The sequence below is a fragment of the Canis aureus genome, chromosome 21 (assembly GCF_053574225.1).
Source record: "Canis aureus isolate CA01 chromosome 21, VMU_Caureus_v.1.0, whole genome shotgun sequence".
In the NCBI taxonomy this organism is placed as follows: domain Eukaryota; kingdom Metazoa; phylum Chordata; class Mammalia; order Carnivora; family Canidae; genus Canis; species Canis aureus.
Window position 1 is genome coordinate 30321170 of NC_135631.1, and position 20409 is coordinate 30341578.

Below are 20409 nucleotides of genomic sequence, written 5' to 3' on the forward strand. Positions count from 1 at the left end.
AGCGGAGCTGGGCCCGGCCCGGCGTTCCCGCCAGCCGGGGGCGCCGTGGAGGCCGAGGGGGCGGGGCCTGCGGCGATGCGGCCCCGCCCCCTCGGGCTGCGGCGCCCAGAGCAGTGCACTGTGGGAAACTCCCAGTCCCCGCAGCCGCAGCCGCAGCCGCAGCCGCAGCCGCCGCCGCCGCCGCCCTGGTCCCGGAGAGCGCGCCGCGCCGAGGACCGAGCGCCGGGAGCAGCAGCGTAAGGCCTTGGGGCTCCGGGGCCCGGGGCGCGGGCTGCGACGGGGCGGCCTCGCGGGGCGAGTGGGCAGCTCCCGCCTTGAAGGTCACGGGGGGCGCCTGGCGGGCCCCGCTCTTTCCGGCCCCGCGGCTCCTGGGAGGGGGAGGGGGCACTGGCTGACGTCAGCGCGAACCAAAAATAACGGGGGGCTGCGGGGGGCGCAGACCACCCGCCCTTGGCGAACTCGGCGCCCCGCAGCTGGGCGCCCATCCCGAGCGGCAGGGGTCGAGGGGCCGCCCGGGATCCCCGGGAAGCGGGGCAGCACCTGGGCTGCTCGCTGGGACACCCTCATCACGCAGCGACCTACAGGTGACCTTCAGGTGTGGTCAGGGTGCCTGACCTGGGTGGAAAACCTGGGCCTCGGCTTCCCAGGTGGGCTCCCTGCCCCCAGTGGGGGGGCTTCTAATCCTCCCTGAGGAGGAGCAGACAGGGGGCGTCCAGATCTTCCGGGAGAGATGGCTCAGGCCCAGCCGGTACCCCCAGTTCCCCCAGCACCCCCCAATGGAACACAGGATCTGGGCCCGGCCTTTCCCATAGCCTGGAGCCCCCATCCTCTGCCCGGGGCCAGGTTTGAGGGTGCTGGGGCTGACGGACATGGCCTGTGTCCACCCAGGCTCACACCAGGGGCCCCCCCCATAGGCTCAGGAAGGACTCCCTGCCCTTGAACGGCAGCAGGCAAGGCAGGTCTTGGGGGTAGGTCCCTGGAGCTGGGGAGGGGCAGGGCCTGTCCCTGCCTGCCCGCCTAGCTTCTCCAGCCGCGGGGCGACACCTCAGGTGTGCTGTATCCCAGTTCCGGCAGCGAGGGCCTGTTCCCACCCCCTGGCACCAGCGAGCCCAGCCTGGGTTCCTGCCCTGGCACCGCACGGCTGCCACGCCCTCCGCTGACCACATGCCTCCTCAGGACCACATACCCTCCCCCCTCGGCCCCCCTTCCCCCGGCCAGATGGAAATTGCACACGTAGGAGCAGGACCGTTTTGCAGATGGCTGGTCTCATCCCGTCCCCCAGTCTGCTTGGGGCAAGCAGGCTCTTCCTGTGCGGTTGGAGGGGCTTCTTGGGGAGCGGTCGGTCGGGGACAGACGGAGAACAGGCCCTGCAAGAAGAGCGCCCTGAGCGGGGTCTCCTGGGGCTGTCCAGAGACCTGGGCGGGGCCTCTGTGGGGACAAGATGGTAGGGGCCACCAGGAGGGCTGAGTCTCTTGCCCCGGCCTGACTGTGTCTCTCTCCAGGCCTAGATAATGCCCAGGGGTGAGCTGTCCTGAGCCGCTGTGTTCCAGCTACCTGTCCACGCACACCCCACGCAGCCTGCAGCTCCTCCCACCATGGAGTCCCGGGGGAAGCCGACCAGCAGCCCCAAGCCCGACACCAAGGCCCCCCAGGCCGCTGCTGAGCCCAGAGCCCCGCCAGCTGCAGATGGGAAAGCCCCCTCCGCTAAGCCCGGGAAGAAGGAGGCCCAAGCAGAGAAGCAAGAGCCTGCGGCGGCCCCCACCCCACCAACTGCCAAGAAGACCCCGGCCAAGGCTGACCCCACCCTCCTCAATAACCACAGCAACCTGAAGCCGGCCCCGGCAGCCCCCAGCAGCCCCGAAGCCACCCCCGAGCCCAAGGGCCCCGGGGACGGGGCCGAGGAGGAGGAAGCCCCCAGCGGTGGCCCCGGGGGCCGAGGCCCTTGCCCCTTTGAGAACTTGACGCCCCTGCTGGTGGCGGGGGGTGTGGCCGTGGCAGCCATGGCACTAATCCTGGGTGTGGCCTTCCTGGCCCGGAAAAAATGATGGCCGGTGCCCAGGTGGGGGCAGAGCCACTTTGTACAGACCTCAGGAGCGTAGTGCATGCCCAGCTCACGCAGCTACTAGACGTCCCTACCTGTGTAACACATATACGCACAGCCCCCACACACGCGCAGGCACCGACACGGACCGGCCCCTGCAATGGAAAGCAAGCCCCCTCGCGGCCCCCAGCACTTCCCCTCCCCGTCCCGGGCAGACGTCCCTGCTGGGGCCGTGGTCCGGGGGCGGTGGGGGCAGCGGCCCTCCGGTGCAGCCTGCCCGCCCGCCAGCCGCAGCCGTGTCCCCACTGGACACACTCCCGAGCGCCCGCCGGCCCCGAGAGAGGCCCCGGTGGTCCTGTGCGCTCCCTGGCAGCGGGGTGCGGACGGGTCCCCAGGGCACAGGCCTAGCCCGTGTGGGGACATTAAAGGGTATGGCTGTTTCACTCTCCCCATTTCTGCTCTTTGTTTGTAGCTGGGCCGGGCCGGGGGTCCACGTGTGTACGCCCGGCGCCAGGCGACTGAGCCAAGGCCACGCAGTGGCCGAGCTTCTGTGCCCCCCCGCCCATCGCCTGTGCCCCAGCCGGGCCCAGCTTGTGCCCCGGGGGGCAGCGGAGGGCTGCCCAGCCCAGCCCCCCGCCCCACTGCACCCTTTGAGTCTCACTAGCGTATACATGCAATAACCCGTAGAGTAGAGCTGCTTGGAGGGGGCCCGGCACCCATGGGCACCAGCCCGCTGGGCCTGCAGGGACACTGCGCCGTGCAGCCCTCGGTGCGGTGGCAGCGGGCGCGGGCACGGGGGGAGCCTGGCCAGCCGGCCGCTGGGACCCCGGGCCTGAGCGCAGGCCGAGTCTGAAATAAACTATGTTGTGTAACGGCCGGGCTGGTGTCCTCACCTGCTCGGGGCTGGGAGAGCAGGGCCCACGCGAGACCGGGCCCCCGCCGCCCCGCCAGGCTTCCAGGGAGGAACAGGGAGCCTGGGCCCTGACCCTAGGTGGACTCCCAGCCCCAGGCCTGGGCCACCCCGCAGGGCTGGACTTGGTGGGCGCACGGGGCACCTCGCTCCCGGGCTCAGGTCTCCGGCCTGCGGGTGTCTCTCCACTCCCTGCCGTGAGCGCCCCATCTGTGGGGCCCAGACCAGACTGGGGAGGCGGGCTTTCCTCCTCCACGGCCCACAGCTGCCCGAGCCCTCCCCGGCTGAGGACTTCAGCTGTGGGCAAGCGGGAGGCGCTCGGCGGGGGGCAAGGCCCCGTGGGGCTGCCATGTCGGGGGCACGCTCTTCTCTTCTCTTCCTGGTATCCACCTCCCTGAGTGGCACTCCCCAGCCGTGTCCCCACACGGCAGGCCCAGGCAGGTCTGGAGAACCACTTAGAGCAAAAACATGCCGAGCGGCCCTGAAGTCCCGGCCCAGGGACGCCCTCCAGACCCCACCCACAGCCACCTGCCAGAGCCAGGCCCACGGGGCGGGGGGCCGTGGAGCAGGGCAGTGGCCCTGAAGTCCTGCATCCGGCCCGCCTGCCCCGCTGCACCAGGGCCACCCCTCGGGCTCGTCGGGTCACCTGCCACCCTTGGCTGTCCACTCCCTCTCCCCATCTCCCTATTCTGTGGCTTATGCTCTAAACCCGAACAGGCTCCCCTGATGTTCTCGAGAACGTGTGCAGGGCGCAGAGCTCCGCCATCTCCGCCTAGAAGTCCCGCCGCCGCCTGCCGCCCTCGTCGGTCCCCCGGGGGCCAAGCTTGTTTCCAAGGCTTTGCAACTCAAGATATGATCGTGATGCCACGTGGGCCCCGTGTCTGGGGTGGGATGCGTGCACCGCATGCAGACCTCTGTCGTGGTCAAATCCGCAGAACCCTCCCCAGCCCGGCTGAATCGAGCACACAGCTTGGGCATTAGGCACGTGTGTTGCTGCGCGAGGTCCAGAGAGCTAGGGACTCGCGTGGGGCAATCCTGCGGCGTCCAGGTCTGGCCCACGTCCTCCAGGCCCGTCCACGGTGCGGCGGGGGTCAAAACACCCTTCCTGGGCTGAGCCACATTGTGAAGTTGTGCCGCCTATGGATCCCGTGTCCACTTGGCCCGCAGACCCCTTCCGGCCGCAGGGGACACCACTGTGAAGGCGGGCGCACACGTGTCCCCACTGCCCTGTGGCCCCATCCACGCAAATGCACCAGCTGCGGGCCGGCCGCGAGGGACGCGGGCAGGGTGACACACCACGCTGGCCCGTGCAGGGGAGGCAAAGGCCCCTTCCTGTTGCTTCTGTTTGCTTCCATCTAATGTGCTGCTTTTCACGAAGTTCTCGGCCGCGTGGGTCTTGCCTCGGGTGATTTTTCCCGTTGGTGCATCTGTTCCTGCAGAGGGAAGGCCACCTCCCCCGGACTCGGAGGCCCTCTCCGTGTTTTGCACACCACGTCTTGTCGCAGCGCAGGTACCCTCACTCTGTGGCGGGCCGGTGGCTCGTCTCCTGAGCCGGAGGTCCTAAGGGCCCAGTTAATCACACGTCACTGCTGCTCCCTTTTCCGTTTACGCCTTGCGATCTCGGGTGGAAGGAACCACACTCTCCTGTTCCAGGCTGACCTCCTTGGCATCTACTCACGTTTAGTAAATGTGCTTTCTTTTATTTTTTTAAGATTTTATTTACTTATTCATAGGAGACACACACAGAGAGAAGCAGAGACCCAAGCAGAGGGAGAAGCAGGCTCCCTGTGGGGGGCCTGATGTGGGACTCGATCCCGGGACCCCGGGGTCACACCCTGAGCCGAAGGCAGACGTTCAACCACCAGGTGCCTGGGAAGGTTCCCGGCATGGCTCCCCCTCACCCATCCCTGCTCCATCTGGGGCCATTTCCAGAGACAGGAATGAAACCACAGGACCTTCCGACCGCAGCACATGTTTCGGGGTCCCTGACCCGAAGCATAACCCCAGGTTCACAGGCACCACTCCCGCCCCCGCAGAGCCCTGTGCCCAGCCCAACCTTACCTGGCCCACCTGGGTGATGAGGTGCCGGGCAGCTGGTCGACGATGCCCCAGGACGCCATGCCCACGAGCCCCAGAGCTCAGGACCTCAGCCGTGACCCCCTTCCCCCAGGAGGCCTGGACCCTCCCCAGGAGTCAGTCATCCAGACCCAGGCCACTGGCTGCAGAGCCGTCTATCCCCTGAAGCGCCGGAGGGAAGCGCTGACTGCCAGTTGCTCCCCTGCAGCAGCCCATGCCACCCAGGGCTAGGCGTACCCCTCAACACCTGCCGGGGGCCAGGGGGCCTCAGGGTCTCGGGGCTGACCCTCTAGAATGGGAACCCACTCAGGAAGCGGGAAGATGAGCCAGTGTGACCAGATAGGTACAGAGGGCAACACCCCCAAGGTCACCCGGGGGGACCCCTGCCTAACCCCAGTCACCATGACCTCTGGTGGCCTCTGGCATTGTGCTGTGCAAGTCCCTGCTGTCCACGGGGACCTACGCAGGCAGGACTGCGCCACACCCAGAGTAAGGCTTCTGGTTGCAAGGCCCCACGTCACCACACCTGTCCCCAGGCACGCTGCCCACTCCAACCCCCAAAGCCACAAGAGACCCAGACCCTTACATTTGCCAGGGCTGGGAGCTGCTGACACACCCAAACACGCTGGCTCGTGCACTAGGGCAACAGCTGCCCTCAGGCTTAGGTGCACATGGGGGACCTGGCCCAGGGATCTACTGCCCCTGCTTGGGCGGGCAGGTCCCCCCGTCAGGCACCCCGCAAGGACCCAAGGGTACAGTGGGGTGTGCACCGCCTGTGAGCATGGGTGTGCCCTCGTGCATGCACGCTGCGCAGTGTCATAGGCCGGCTCCCTCTTTCGTCCTCTTAGTGACAGAGGACCGGCCTGGCACCTCCAGCCCCCGGGCCCCACGCATGGGCACCTGGGGGCCTCCCTACACCCAGCACGCTCTCGTGTGCCTCGGCCTAGCTGGGCTCTGACCTTGGGCCCGTGGTCTAATCCAGTCTCTCCCACACACACACGGCTCCTGTCCCCTGTCCGAGGCCCTGCCAGTGCCAGGAGCCGCTAGCTCCTGCTTCGCTCAAGACAGGAGGGCCCTGCGGGGTTGAGGGCAGGCAGAGGACAGAGCATTGGGTGCAGGGTGCCCGGGACCAGCACCTTGGCCTCGCCTCCACCCTTTGGGCACTTGTGCCCCATGCCAAAGGCTCCCTAGTCAGAGCAGAGGCTGGCAGGACACCAAGGGAACCTACGGCCTGCTCCCCCACCCTGGAAGCCCGGGGTCCTGGAAGGTGCCCTGTGGGGGCCAGGGTCAGGGCAGTCCCTCTACCACCAGCTGGCACCCAAGGCCCCTCCTGGCCTCCCATGCCTCTAGCCCAGGACTTGGCACCCACCCGTCAGCGGGGACCCACATGCCTACCCACCCGACTGCTCCATCAGTGGAGACACTGCTCCAAATGTGGCACCTCCCAACACCCCGGTTTCCTGACCAGACTCAGCACCTGGAATCCCCTCAGAAAGTGATACCCCCATTCCTCCAGGGACTCAGCTGAGCCTCAGCGACCCGGATGCCCTGCCTCCCCACAACCACCCTGACCACACTGAACCCATCCTGTCCTCCCCCTCCCTGTGCAGACACCACAGCCACCCCCTGGCCCCACTTTCCCACCTGCCCTGGCCCCGGCCTGGCCCCACACTCCTGCCCCTGCACGCCCACCTGCCCCGGGGCCCCGGCCTGGCCCCACACTCCAGCCCCACACTCCCACCTGCCCCCAGGCCCCGGCCTGGCCCCACACTCCAGCCCCACACTCCCACCTGCCCCCAGGCCCCGGCCTGGCCCCCCACTCCCGCCCCCACTCTCCAGCGTGCAGTCCTGGCTCCCCGCTGTGCTCCCCGTCCGTGGGGGTCGCGCCCTCCCCCCGCGCTCAGCGGCTCCCCTGCCGTCCGTCACCTTCGCGAGCCCACGCCCCAGGCGCCCCTCCCCACCCACCCCCCGGCCACCCCCCCACTCCGCAGGCGCGCTGCCCCGGGCCGAGCGGGTCACCACCTGCAGGGAGGCGCCCGCGACCACGACGCGTGGACCCTCGCGCGCGGGCATGCGGTCCTGTCCCTGATTCGCGCTCCCGCCGAGGGCCGAGCCCCGCCCCGCCCCGCCCCGCCCCGCCCGCACCCCGGGGCGCCCCCGGACGTCCACCCAGAGGGGCCCGCGACGCCGCGGCGGAGAAGCCGGCCCTGAGCCGGGCGGGGGGCGGAGGCGGGCAGGAGGCGGGGCGGCGCATGCGCCCGAGGGCGCTGAGGCTCCGCCCCCGGGCGCGCGGCACGTGACCACCCGAGCCGCCCCGCGCACGCGCAGACGGCGCCGGGCGGGCGGAGCCATGGCGTCCGAGCGGCTCCCGGGCCGGCCCGCCTGTCTTCTGGTGGCCAGCGGCGCCGCCGAGGGTGAGGTCCGGGCTCCTGCGGGGGGACGCGGGCCCCGGGGGCTCGTGCGCCTCCAGCCGCCCGGGGTTCCGAGGAGCCGGCGGGACCCGGGCCTTGGGGCAGGTGCGCCACGAGCCTGGCCCCCGTGCCCGCCTGTGCCGGCCTCGCGCACCCCGCAGGCGGAGGGGAGGGATGGGGGGAGGGAGAAGGAGGGGGCGGGGAGGGAGGGGGACGGGGGGCAGGGGTCGAGGAGGAGGGAGGGAAGGGGGCGGGGGGCAGGTGGGGGCAGGGCCGGGGGGCAGGGGGTCCCTGTGCCGAGCCCCGGGGCCCCAAGCGCTGTGTGCACCGGGGGCTGGGGGAGCCTGGGGGCCGCGGGGCACCCCGGGCGGAGGGGGCGAGGCCGTGAGCAAAGACCTGACCGCAGACCCACGCAGAGCCGGGGGTGACTCGGTGCCCTGGGAGTGATGCCCAAGAACAGGTGCGGGTGGGGTGAGCGGCAGGGCCCAGGGTGGGGGGATGCGGCTAGGAAGCCCCTGGGCCTGAAGTGAGCGGAAGATGGCTGCGAGCCGCCCTGGGGTGCGGGCAGGGCCCGGAGCCCGTGAGCAGAGGCCAGGTGTCCGTGGGGGTCGGGATGCGCCCGAGCCGACCGCGCCGCACAGCCCCACCTGGGGCCGGTCCCTGGCTGAATGCTGGGGGCGGACCTTGCACTTGGTTTGGCCTGGGGGGCCGGGGGAGTGTTGGAGGCCGGGCTGGGGAGAGAGCCCCCCTGGGCTGGGGCGCGGGGGCGAGGTCGGGCCCCAGGACACGCAGGGTGTCAGGGCAGGCTGGCGGCTGCCGCGGGGCCTGCTGTGCCCTCCTGCCCCTCCTGCCGCAGGCCCAGTGGCCCCAGCTGTGTTCGCCTCACAGGTGTGTCCGCCCCGTCCTTTCTGCACTGCTTCACGCTGGCCAGCGCCGCTTTCAACCTGCAGGTGGCCACCCCTGGGGTGAGTCCGGTTGACCGAGGAGTCCCTGCCTTTTGGGGGCGAGGCTGGGAAGACGGCTGTCACTCCCCGGGAGGTGTCAGGGCTGAGGGTTAGGACCCCGGTGGCACCATGAGGCTGCACACACGAGCGAGGGTGGCACGGACCTTCCCCAGGGGACTCTCACCTGTTCTCTGGCGTGGGACTTGGGGGTCGTAGCAGCATGCTTGTCACTTTGCATGCTTCCCTTGTCATCCCCAGTGAGACACCTGCTGTCCCTTGGAGGTGGGAGACTGGGGGGGCAGCAGGGGGCAGCAGAGCGGGGTGAGGGGGCTGGGCGGCTGGCTGCCTTCGTCCACGAGCTCTGGTCAGCATTTCGGGGCCCCGTCAGCACGGCAGTGGGGTGCCCACCACCGACCCGCGGCCTCTGGGTGCTCCTGCAGGGGAAGACCATGGACTTCGTGGACGTGAACGAGAGTAATGCCCGCTGGGTGCAGGACTTCCGCCTCAAGGCATATGCCAGCCCTGCCAAGCTGGAGTCCATTGATGGTGAGGGCCCCAGGATGTGGAGGCCTTGGGCTCTGGGGTGTGGCCCCCGAGTGCTCCCTCTGCTCCTGATGCACTCAGGGCTTGCCTGGAAGTGCCGGGCCTGTCCAGGCCCACGTACAGCCCCGAATCCAGGACCCACAGTTCAGGAGAGCAGCTGCTGGCCCGGGGAGACACCCAAGAGTCCAGGACGGCTTGTGGGTCCCCGGCTTTAGCCCATGTGAGAAGTGATAGATGGTGGCATCGGGCTGGTCCCAGCCAGCGACCTCGCTCCCTGTCCTCTCCCCGCAGGTGCCCGGTACCATGCCCTCCTGATTCCCAGCTGCCCTGGGGCCCTGGCCGACCTGGCCAGCAGCGGGTCCCTGGCCCGCATCCTCCAGCACTTCCGCTCAGAGAGCAGTACGTGACCTGTGGGATGGGGCTGCGGGGCGGGCCTTGCAGGATCCTGAGAACTGGGGCTCCGCAGGGCACACACCGGTGCCTGTGTGCGCAGTGCCACCCCGTGTGCCCTCGCCTGGCCTCCAGGGGGCTGGGGGGGGGGGCGTGCTGGCCTCACTCCTTGTGGGGTTCAAGGTTGACGCCTGCAGGGCCTGGGAGAAAGGCTGCCCTGTGAGGATGTGGCAGGCTGCCCAGGCCTGGTGTTGGGACGGGGACAGGATGCTTGCTAGGGACAGCGGGCCGTGACCGGGAGCTCCACACAGCGTCCTTTGTCAGGGCAGCAGGGTCCCCCGTTTCCAGCACGGCCTGGACAGAGAGGGATTGTTCACCCGCGCCCCCTCCCCGAGGGCAGTGGGCCGGGAGCCAGCGGGTGGGAGCAGAAGCGGACTGGGGAGGAGCCGAGCCTCACCCCGCCCTTGCTCTCAGAGCCCATCTGCGCTGTGGGCCACGGCGTCGCCGCCCTCTGCTGCGCCACCAATGAGGACCGATCCTGGGTCTTCCAGGGCTACAGCGTCACTGGGGTGAGTGTGACCTGCCCATGTGCCCTCGGGAGGGGGTGAGGTCACTTGCCCAACCCCCCCCCCCCCCCCCGCTGCCCCCCAGGGCGGGCCCGGCTCTGGATGTGGGAGGGAAGCACAGGGAGGGGCGGGGGCAACCTTGGTGTGTGGCTGGCCTCAGGTCGAGACACGGCTCTTCCAGGTCGAGGAAGCGGTGCTGCCCTCTGGGTGCGGGGCCCCGGGCGTAGGGAGGGTTGTAGGACAGCGACCCCGTGGGGCTGGTGGGGCAGCCTGGCGGGGGGCGCCGGAGGGGCCGGGACGGCGGGGAGGGGGGGCTCAGCCTGAGACCACCTGTCCAGCTTGTTCACGGGCCCCGGGCCCTGGCACGGGTCACCTCGGCGCCCCCACCCCCTGGGGAGGCCGCGAGCCCTGACCTGGGGCGGGACCCCTCGCCCCGCAGCCCTCCGTGTACGAGCTCGTCAGGGCGCCCGGCTTCGCCCGCCTGTCCCTGGTCGTGGAGGACTTCGTGAAGGACGCAGGTGCCTGCTTCAGTGGTAAGCTGGGCAGCCTGGAGCTGGGGGGTCGTCAGGGTGTGCCCGGCCGCGGCCCCGCCTGAGGCCTGTGCCCCGTCACCTCCTGCAGCCAGTGAGCCTGACGCCGTGCACGTGGTGCTGGACCGCCACCTGGTCACCGGCCAGAACGCCAGCTCCACCGTCCCCGCCGTGCAGAACCTGCTCTTCCTCTGCGGCAGCCGGTGAGGGCAGGATGGGGACCCTGGGGGAGCCTGGGGGCCCTGGGCCGGCTTCTGCTTCCTGACCGGCCCTTCGCCGGAACCCGGCCGTCCTGCAGGAAGTGACATGGCTTCCCGCTGAGCCAGCCGCCTGCTAGTGACGCCGCTGCCGCCCCCAGATGCCCAGATGCCCGCCAGCCTCTGCATTCCGCAGCCTCCCTGATGACCCTCAGGGCCCCCGGCCTGCCCCGTGGGACTGTTGGAGGCCCCCACGTGTCCGCCCTGAAGGCTGTCAACGCTGGGGGACGGGTCGGCCTCCCAGCCCCGGGACACATCCTTTCCTCGGCGAGGGGCCGTCAGGGGGTCTTGAGAGTCCAGGTGAGCTTAGCACGGGGAGCAAGTCCCAGTGAGCCGGCCATGGGGGTCGTGTTGTGGGGTCGTGGCCCCCTGGTCTTCCTGCACGCTGGGGGGTGGGTCCCTCACCCACACCTGCCCCATCAGCCAGACTGAGCGGCCCCAGGACCCTGTCTGGTACGGTGAGGACAGTGCCCCCTGCTGCCCCCATTCCTGTGGGTGCTGGGGGGCAGTGCTGCCCCAGGCTGGCGCTGGTGCTGGCACAGCGCTCATTGCTTGCCCAAGACCAGGGGGCGTTCTGTGGACTCAGTTCAGGCTCCAGCCCAGCCTGCTGCCCCCTGAAGGAGCTGCCCTGGTTGTCATCCTTGCTGGGCGTGTTGTGGGCGTGTCGTTTCAAAGTGTGACAGTGACACATGGGGCCAGCGTGGACTGGATGTCGAGGGACGTGTTTGACAGGATCCACCCTGCTAAAGCTGGCTGGCCCGTGAAGCCAGACCTCTGTCCACCCACAATATCCAGGAAATCCAGAGTGGATGTCATGGGAGGGGGACAGGACGCCTCCTCTTGGTGACGGGAACCTGTTAAAGCTGGGTATCAGGGTGCCCGTGCAGCTCCACATTGGGGTGGTGGGTTTGTGTCCCACATGGGGTGTTGAGTTTACTTTAGAAAATAAAACTTTTTAAAGATTTTGAGAGAACGTGAGCAGGGGGTGAGGAAGAGGGAGAAGCAAGCTCCCCCCGAGCAGGGAGCCCGATGTGGGGCTCGATCCCAGGACTCTGGGGGGTCATGACCTGAGCCGAAGGCAGATGCTTAGGCAGCCCTGCCAAATAAACTCAATTTGGGTGTCTGCGGGGTCCGTTTAAGTCACCACCTTGTACGTGTGGGTGGGACGGACCTCCAGGTCCTAGGGTGCAGCCTGCTGACCAGCTGGCCCCCCACCTGCCTGTGAGCTGCGGGCCGGGAACAGCCAGGGCACAAAGCCCTACCCGGTTCTCCTGGACGCCCGGCCGCCCCCTGCACACCCTGGGGTGGTGCTCAGCACAGGCTGGGCCTGCTGGGGGGCCGACTGCACCCACAGTGGGTCCTCTCCCCGGAGTCTGCCCCGGTACTGGGATACTCCTGCCCTCGGCGAGATGGTGCTCTGACCCCAGAGCCAATCCCAGCCCAGGCTGGGGGCCCTGGCTGCCCTGCAGTGGGACCCAGGGAGGCCTGCCTGGCATCCTCCACACCTGGAGGCCGACAGACGGTCCCCAGCACCGGTCTGCTCTGTTCCAGAACAGGCTGGCCCTGGGTAGCCTGGGGGGGGGGTGCTAGAGGCAGACCACCGTCACGGCCCCCAAGCCTTCCCAGCACAGCCAGGGCGCCCCGGGCCGTCCCCACATGGGGGCCGAGGGCTGGAGCCACTGGGCAGGCACCTGCGACGTCCAGGCCGCTGCCCAGCAGAGGCTGATGGCCCAGGGGAGGCGCGGTCACGGCCTGGGTCACCCTAGGCAGAGCCAGACGGGAACGTAGCACAAGAAAAGTGACTGCTTTAATCAGTTAGCAAAATTTCACATAGAATCTGATCCATCCCTGCCCCGATTGGTAGAAAATGCAGAATTCTCACAAGGCGCGTGCGCGCAGCCCCAATTCCACACAGGTCCGCAGTCCCGCTCGGCCACGGCGCTATTTTCCGTTCTCTGCACTGAACATGCGGTCCTAGAACACAAAGGTGACAGATGCGGGAACTGCGCACCAGCCCCTACCGGGGCCACAGCAGGCGGGGGACAGCAGCCCCGCCACGCGCCCAGGGGCGACCCCCAGAACCCTCGGGCCCTGCAGCCTGGGCGCTCACCATCAGCATGCGCTCGAGCTTCACGGCGTCGGCCGCAAACTTGCGGATGCCATCCGACAGTTTCTCCACGGCCATCTGGTCCTCGTTGTGCAGCCAGCGGAAGGCCTTTTCATCCAGGTGAATCTTCTCCAGGGCGCTGGCCTGGGCTGGGGGACCGGGCGCCTGAGCCTCCCTCGCCCCCCCACCCACCCCACGGGGCGCCCTGGGAGATGGGGGGGGAGGCGGCCACCCCCGGGAGCTGAGGGCTTACCCGCCTTGGCCGACAGCACGGGGGTCAGCTGGCTGTGGTCCTTGAGCAGCTCCCCCAGCAGCTTGGGCGAGATGGTGAGAAAGTCGCAGCCTGCCAGCGCTTTGATCTCGCCCGTGTTGCGGAAGGAGGCGCCCATGACGATGGTCTTGTAGTCAAACTTCTTGTAGTAGTTGTAGATCTTGGTGACGCTTTTCACTCCTGGGGCGACACACGGTGTTCGGGGTTCCTGCCCGGCTTCTGGGTCGGCAGCCACGGGGTTGCCCTCGGGGCTGCCGTCCCCCTGCTGTGCCGGGGTACTCACCGGGGTCCTCCAGGGGCTCGTAGGACTTCTTGTCCGTGTTGGCCACGTGCCAGTCGAGGATGCGACCCACGAAGGGGGAGATGAGTGTGACTCCCGCCTCGGCGCAGGCCACGGCCTGGGCGAAGGAGAAGAGCAGCGTCATGTTGCAGTGGATGCCGTGTCGCTCCTCCAGCTCCCTGAGGACACAGCACAGGTGTGAGCGAGGCTGCGGGCTACACGGCGTTCCAAGAGCGTGGACGGGCCCTGGTCGGTCCGGGCCTGCTGGCCGTGCAGCCAGAACCGAGCTGTCCCCCGCAGCACAGGTGCTACGCTCGGCCCGGCGACAGTGACCACAGACCGCGGAGTCCCCTCTGACCACCCCGCTACCCCCAGGCAGGTTCACGGGGGCTTGCAGCCATGGCCACACTGTGCCGTTCCAGAAGCCCTGCTGCGGGGAATGGGGACCGGGGGGCACCCTGCCGGTGCCAGCCCTCCCAGGGCCCGTGTACCCGGGCCCCGGCAGCTGCACAGGGCTGACTGGACGGGAAGCAGCTGGGGCAACGCTCCGGGAGGGGCTTCCTCGCGAGTGGGAGGCGGAACATGGACGTGGGCCAGCAGCCCGGGAGTCCCCCAGGCTGAGACGGGGATGCCGCCCCACAAAGCCGCAGAAGCCACAGGACAGGTTAGCAGCAATACGGGCAACGCGGCTGTCCACGCAGAGCTCTGGTCTCTGGGCAGCCGCGAGCTCCGTGACCACCAGGCCGCTCGGCGCCACCACCAGGCAAGGACGTGTCCCCAGCCATCCTTCCTGCCCCGCACCACCTGGCAGCCAACGTGGGACGCTTCCTTAGCAAAGCTGCGCACCTGCTGACCCTGCTGCCAAGCGCTTGCAGCCTCACAAGCCGGTGACCGCGGCCCAGGAGCAGCTCGGACAGGTCCACCCCACGCTGAACTGGCCTCAGCCTGAGGGACTGCTGGCAGCAGTGCCCGCAACCCTGGCATTCACCGCCCTCTGCAAGTTTCCATGGCGGGGCAGTGTCTTTTCAGCGGGCCTTTGCTACCCTGATTTCTCCACTCGGGGACTGAGGACACCGTGCCGGAGTGACGAGCGGCCGCAGGGCTCCAGGGAAGGGCGCCGGCCAGCCCGACGCGCTATCTCGGTGTCAGTAACAAGGTCTACGAGTCTCAAAAAGTTTTCCCCATCGCTGCTAACAAAAATAAGAACTACCCAAGTATTGGGAAGAGTGCGTACGGCTGCAGATGGCACGGCCGGGGACCCGGGAGCAGCTCCTCGGGCGGCCGAGCAGGAGGGACGGGCACAGCAGCCCCGCTCCCACAGATGCGCCCACGTGCCTGATGTTCACTGCAGCGCTCTCTGGGCCGACCCGGGGACGGGAACAGACACGTGTCCACTGAAATGTGAGTGGACACACAAAACAGGGTGTGGATGCAGCAGCACGTCAGCGTCAACAGGGATGCCACCTGGACACACAGCAGCACGTGTGCAAACCTCCTCACTGTGCCGAGGGAGGGGGCCCGAGCCAGGGCGAGGGTGAGGTGGGCCGAGTGGACGCACGGTGGGGGCGGAGAGGCTCGCTGACAGCCTTCAGGTGGCCGGGCCGGCCAAGAACACGGACGACCGCCTGTCCCTGCGCTCCCCACGGTGGGCTAATGACAGCTGGCTCTGCGCTCCCCACGGTGGTGAGCCGGCCCGACGCGGGCCTCTGCGCCGAGGGGGGAATGTGCCGCAGCCGCGCAGCCCCAGCCCCGGGACGGGAACCCCGACGGGCGGTCCCCACAGGGGTACTTACTTCCCAGCCTGAATGCCCTCCCAGGTGGACGAGAGCTTTATGAGGATGCGGTCCTTGCTGATCCCAGCTTCCTTGTAGAGCTCGATGAGCCGCCGCGCTCGGGCCACCATGGCGTCCTTGTCGAACGACAGCCTGTGCGAACAAGGGGCCGCGCCCGGCACGAACCCACCTCACACTCACACTCCTCCCCGGGTTCACGTGCAAACAGCAGCACCGGCCCGTTTCTCAGGGAGGAGACCGGCGCTCCACCTGCTGCTTCCGCCCCCACGTGCTTACCTGGCGTCCACTTCTGTGGACACACGCCCTGGAATCTTCTTTAATATTTCTGCTCCAAACAACACAAAAAGTTTATCGATAGCATTTTTAATCTGTTCCTCTTGCGACCTGAAATTCAAGGGAAAAAAACTAGGTCAAAAGCTTTTTGGTTTAAGCGCACAGGATTCCGCGGAACAAATTCATTCCTTAGCGGCAAATTCCTTTCCCTTCATCTTTTGTCCACACGGTAGAACACACAGAGCCTAAAATTCAGCATCTTAACCGCGCCCAGGAGTGCAGCTCAGGGCATTCAGGGACGCTGACAGTGTGCAGCCGTCCCACCATCCGTCTCCGGAACCTTTCATCATTCCAAACTGAATCCCTCCATGCGTGGCACTCGACAAACGTCATCCTTTCAATCCCTTGAAGCTGCCTGGGCCCTGGGCAGGTGGGTGAAGTGCCCCGAGGTATTCCACAATGGTCCCCCATCCGGGGCCCTTGCTAGCCTGGCACACAGGGGCGGGCTCCAGCCTGCGCGTCATGAGCAGGCGTCACTAAGGGCCACCACCCTGTCACCTGATGCCAAAAGCACCGAGGCCTTGCTGACGCCATGGGGCGCAAGATCAAGGGTCTGGAAGAGGTAAAGGGAACCGGCCGCTTGGGCTGTGTGCAGCGCGGGGCAGGTCCCGGCAGGCACACAGCCCCGTGGAGACCTAAAGTCATCAGGAAAAGGCACAGAGGGCGGGGAGGGCCGGTCTGTGGCTGTCTGGGGCAGGAGCAGGGCCGGACTGTGAATGGCCAGGAACATTCTAGACTCGATTGTGGTCGTGGCTGCACTGCTGAAAAAATTTACCAGAACAAACTGAACAGCACACTTGGCGAATCTCACTGCAGCAAAGCTGTTAGGAGATAATGAGATGACCACGAGCAGGTCGCTGGTTGCTGGCTCCTGGGCGATATCTTAGCTGGGGGGCGCTTACAGGGGTACATGCGCCTGCAAACCACATTCACTGAACTGGACACTTGCGAGGGCGCAGGTTGACTACATGCAAATAACACTTGGATAAAACTCGGGCAGTCCGGGTGGCTCAGCGGTTTAGCGCTGCCTCAGCCCAGGGCATGATCCTGGAGACCCGGGATCGAATCCCACGTCGGGCTCCCGGTGCATGGAGCCTGCTTCTCCCTCTGCCTGTGTCTCTGCTTCTGTCTCTGTCTGTCTCTCGATTAAATAAATAAAACCTTTAAAAAAAAAAAACTCAACAGGACGCCCCCAGCTCCCCTTCCTCGAGAACTGATGCGCGGCGAGGGAGATAACGCCCAGGGGCCAGGCTGGACCACCGGCCCGCCCCAGCTCACCCGCCCAGCCTCCTGCCGTAGGCGATGGCCTCCTCCACCAGCTCCTGGTAGGCAGGCATCTGCGCTGCAGCCAGGATCAGGGACGGGTTGGTGGTGGCATCCTGTGGCTTGTACTCGTCAATGGCTGGGGAAACAATTTTGGAAAGCAGGAGTAAGTGGAACGCTGCTTCTGCCCAGAAATCCTTGGAGAGTCCCCTGTGGGCCCTACATGCACGACAGAGCCAAGTACGCTTTCCAGCCAGCAGCAGCCACACTTCACACATATCTCCCCGTCCCAGAGGCTGTTTGCACAACACAACCGCCACCCAGATGCCGGCCAGAGGTCAGACACGCCCCGTGGGAGCAGACGTTCCCACCGTGGGGTGAGGCGGGCACACGGCCTCCTCCCATCTCAGCAACTCTCTCCTAGTGACCAGGCCGGCGAGGACAGGAAACCAGGGGAGCTCCACTCGCAGGCTTGCCGACCAGAGGCCGTCACAGCAGAGCCTGCCCATGGCCACTCACCCTCACCACTTCTCCAGACCAGGAGCTGGCTCAGTAAATCCATTTGGCAAATTCATATTTGCAAAGTATCTTTTGATAACAAAACTACAGTGACGGAGAACAGACAGGCGGCCGCCAAGAACAGGGAAGGGGGGTAGCTCTCGGGAGCACGAGGGACACCTCTGTCCTCGCTGTCCTGGTGGCTCCAAGAGTCTATACGAGTTGTAACACCACTGCAGGAAGTGCCACGCCCCACCCCCACTCAGGTTTCAAAATGGAGAATGGAGCCATGCCCGCAGCCCGTGAACACCCACTCAGGTTTTAAAATGGAGAACGGAGCCATGCCTGCAGCCCGTAAACAGTGTCCTGCTACGGCCACGTTCCCGGTTCCAACATCACACGGTCACGTACAACGTCACCATTGGGGGACAGCAGAAGAGTCTGAAGTTTCCCTGCACCCCTCCCCATTCCTCATTCTCTCTTTTAAGTCCTTTCTATTAAAAAGGATTTATTTATTTATTTGTTTGTTTATTTTAGATGGGGGAAGAGCAGAGGGAGAGAGAATCTCAAGCCGACTCCCTGCTGAGCGAGTTGCCTGATGTGAGGTTCATCCCAGGGCTCTGAGATCATGACCTGAGCCGAAATCAAAACTCCACCACTTAACCCACTGAGTCACCTAGGCGCCCTTTAGCTCAGTTCTTGATCTCAGGGTCAGGAGTTCAGGCCTCACACTGGGCGTGGAGCCTACAAGAAAAACAGCAAGCAAGCAAAGAAAGGAAGGAAAGAAAAAGAAAATGCTCTGGAGCAGTGTTTATGCAGGCACGTCAAAACTCATGGAGGAAGGCTCTGAATGGTGCCTTTTGTTACATAAAAATCAAACCTTGGGGGGGATCCCTGGATGGCTCAGTGGTTTAGCACCACCTTCAGACCCGGGGCGTGATCCTGGAGACCCCGATCGAGTCCCACGTCAGGCTTCCTGCATGGAGCCTGCTTCTCTGCCTGTGTCTCTGCTGTGTGCGCGCGCTCTCTCTCTCATGAATAAATAAATAAAATCTTTAAAAAAATAAAAGTAAATAAAAATCAGGCCTTGATAAGGTTGACTTTTGATAAACTTAACAAAACTAATACTCAACTGGTATCAACAGATGGGCTTCAGGATCCAGGAACCTTTAAATTTAATGTGAAGTGGGGGGTGGCATTGCTCTGGGGAGACTGTCCATGGCTTTGCTGATACTGTCCAAGTGACCTATGACTGACTTGCCAAAGGTAAGAGCCTTCAGTTCATAAAATGACCACAAAACCAAACGCTCAAGTTAACAACTATGCAATGTTTATGGGTGTATGCTAATTTTTTTTACAAAGTGCTAATATTCATTAAAAAATAAAAAACGGGGATCCCTGGGTGGCACAGCGGTTTGGCGCCTGCCTTTGGCCCAGGGCGCGATCCTGGAGACCCGGGATCGAATCCCACGTCAGGCTCCCGGTGCATGGAGCCTGCTTCTCCCTCTGCCTGTGTCTCTGCCTCTCTCTCTCTGTGACTATCATAAATAAAAATAAGTAAATAAAAAACGTGGGGGATCCCTGGGGGGCTCAGCGGTGGAGCATCTGCCTTTGGCCCAGGGATCGAGTCCCACGTCGGGCCCCCTGCAGGGAGCCTGCTTCTCCCTCTGCCTGCGTCTCTGCCTCTCTCTGAGTCTTGGGGAAAAAAAATCTATCACTTACTAGTCTGCAAGAAACCTGTAATACTCCGTCACCTATATGGATACTGAGAAATAGGCTGAGACTCCTTTTCCAAGGGCATTTCCATATTCCATTATAACTGGGGCACATGAAACTTCCCCGGAAGCTCGTTAATGCTTGTTAATGGCCTTGTCTCGGAAGATCTGACCCTGGACAGATACAAGTGTCGGTCTTTGCGACAAGCACTACAGATGCCGTTAGTGCGCCTGTACAAGGACCACCGGGTTGATGGAAATCAACTCAGGAAGTCAACAGGAGGCAAATTAACATTCAAACTTCATTAACCGGGCAGCCCCGGTGGCGCAGCGGTTTGGCACCGCCTGCAGCCTGGGGCCTGATCCTGGAGAGTTGGGTTCGAGTCCCATGTCGGGCTCCCTGCATGGAGCCTGCTCTCCCTCTGCCTGTGTCTCTGCCTCTCTCTCTCTCTCTGTCTCTTATGAATAAATAAAATCTCAAAAAAAATAATAAAAATAAAAAACACCAGCACATAGGCTTAGAGATTTCTAAAAACGGGCGGGGGGGGAGCAAGCCGGCCTCCAAGTCCCCTTCCTGGGGAGAAACCACAGGAAAGCATCCAGACCAAGGCTCCGTCAACCAAGCAAAGATGTTAAATGATTCTAAGCGTCAGGAAGAGGGAAAGGCGCGGAGGCGGGCGCTGCCCACTCGGCGGCCCGGGTCTGCAGGGCGCAGGGCGGGGCGGCGGGGCCGGGCTCCGTGGGTTCCGTGGGCTCCGTGGGTCCGGCCGAGCCAGGCCCCTCCGCGCCGGCCCCGCCCTCCGCGGGCTGGACGCTCCGCCGTCCTGCGGGCGCCGCCAAGGAGGAACTCGCCTGTTTCCCAAGCTGCCGTGAGCGGGCAGAAAAGGGAGGAAGTGGGCCCCGCGGCTCGCCCCGCCGCCGCCTCACTCTCAGGCCGGCCCTGAAAATCCGGTTTGTTCAGCGCGGGGCCGACCGGGGCGGGCGGCGGCCGCAGCCACTCCGCTTCCCGCCGCGCCCCCCGGCACCCGGGGCGCGCGCAGCCCCTGCCTCCGGCCGCCCCCCGCGGACCTGCACCCGCCCCACTCCGCCGGGCGGGGCGGGCGCGCGGCCTGAGGCCCCTGAGGCCCCTGAGGCCCCTGCAGCCCCCGCGCCCCCGCGCCCCCGCCGCGACCCCGGGAGCCCCCGCCCTCCCCGCGCCCCGGCCCCGCCCCCACCGGGCCCGCCCGCAGCCCGGACTGCCGCCGCGCGCCTCACCGTGGAAGTCGCCCGTGTCGGCCACCACGGTGGTGACCTGCTTGAGCTGGTCCAGCGCGCTCTCCATCCTCTGCCGCTTCACCGGCGACCCCGACATGGCGAAGCGGAGGCCGAACGCCGCGGCCCACAATGCCCCGCGCCGCTGCCGCGCCAGCCAATCCGGAAGCGGCGCGGGAAGGCGGGGCCACGGCACTTCCGCCCCCGGGCCACGCCCCCGCCCCAGGCCA

At 66.1% G+C, this 20409-nt stretch overlaps 3 protein-coding genes across 9 annotated transcripts; 2 read left to right on the forward strand and 1 right to left on the reverse strand.

Moving 5' to 3' along the window:
• The first annotated feature begins 75 nt into the window (after positions 1-75).
• Positions 76-2489, forward strand: CEND1 (cell cycle exit and neuronal differentiation 1). 3 transcript variants are annotated; one of them, XM_077863687.1, is made up of 2 exons: positions 76-236; positions 1503-2489. In XM_077863687.1, exon 2 carries the CDS (start codon positions 1596-1598, stop codon positions 2043-2045), a length of 450 nt encoding a protein of 149 aa, XP_077719813.1. In that variant the 5' UTR covers positions 76-236; positions 1503-1595; the 3' UTR covers positions 2046-2489. The 3 variants fall into 3 exon arrangements, with proteins under 3 accessions (XP_077719813.1, XP_077719815.1, XP_077719814.1); XM_077863689.1 differs by lacking the exon at positions 76-236 and adding an exon at positions 443-584; XM_077863688.1 differs by lacking the exon at positions 76-236 and adding an exon at positions 450-595.
• Positions 2490-7323: 4834 nt separating this feature from the next.
• GATD1 (glutamine amidotransferase class 1 domain containing 1) lies at positions 7324-18296 on the forward strand. Of its 5 annotated transcripts, none has more exons than XM_077863685.1 (9): positions 7324-7441; positions 8327-8403; positions 8823-8928; positions 9217-9324; positions 9790-9884; positions 10321-10414; positions 10503-10614; positions 10710-10968; positions 12568-16634. In XM_077863685.1, exons 1-8 carry the CDS (start codon positions 7378-7380, stop codon positions 10714-10716), a joined length of 663 nt encoding a protein of 220 aa, XP_077719811.1. In that variant the 5' UTR covers positions 7324-7377; the 3' UTR covers positions 10717-10968; positions 12568-16634. The 5 variants fall into 5 exon arrangements, with proteins under 5 accessions (XP_077719811.1, XP_077719812.1, XP_077719809.1 ...); XM_077863683.1 differs by lacking the exon at positions 12568-16634 and adding an exon at positions 17751-18296 and having other exon boundaries at positions 7363-7543; XM_077863682.1 differs by having other exon boundaries at positions 7363-7543.
• Positions 12454-20343, reverse strand: TALDO1 (transaldolase 1). The gene is made up of 8 exons (XM_077863681.1): positions 20183-20343; positions 16731-16854; positions 15396-15503; positions 15120-15251; positions 13330-13505; positions 13029-13226; positions 12779-12924; positions 12454-12642 (listed from the first exon to the last, which is right to left on the reverse strand). Exons 1-8 carry the CDS (start codon positions 20277-20279, stop codon positions 12610-12612), a joined length of 1014 nt encoding a protein of 337 aa, XP_077719807.1. The 5' UTR covers positions 20280-20343; the 3' UTR covers positions 12454-12609.
• Positions 20344-20409: the final 66 nt, after the last annotated feature.

Coding starts and splice junctions, on each gene's coding strand:
- GATD1 (XM_077863683.1), top strand. CDS start 7,378: ATGGCGTCCGAGCGGCTCCCGGGCCGGCCCGCCTGTCTTCTGGTGGCC. Junction 9,885..10,320: donor AGGGCTACAGCGTCACTGGG/GTGAGTGTGACC, acceptor CTCGCCCCGCAG/CCCTCCGTGTACGAGCTCGT. Junction 10,415..10,502: donor CGCAGGTGCCTGCTTCAGTG/GTAAGCTGGGCA, acceptor CACCTCCTGCAG/CCAGTGAGCCTGACGCCGTG.
- TALDO1 (XM_077863681.1), bottom strand. CDS start 20,279: ATGTCGGGGTCGCCGGTGAAGCGGCAGAGGATGGAGAGCGCGCTGGAC. Junction 13,227..13,329: donor CGAGCCCCTGGAGGACCCCG/GTGAGTACCCCG, acceptor GTGTCGCCCCAG/GAGTGAAAAGCGTCACCAAG. Junction 12,925..13,028: donor CGTGCTGTCGGCCAAGGCGG/GTAAGCCCTCAG, acceptor CCGGTCCCCCAG/CCCAGGCCAGCGCCCTGGAG.
- CEND1 (XM_077863687.1), top strand. CDS start 1,596: ATGGAGTCCCGGGGGAAGCCGACCAGCAGCCCCAAGCCCGACACCAAG.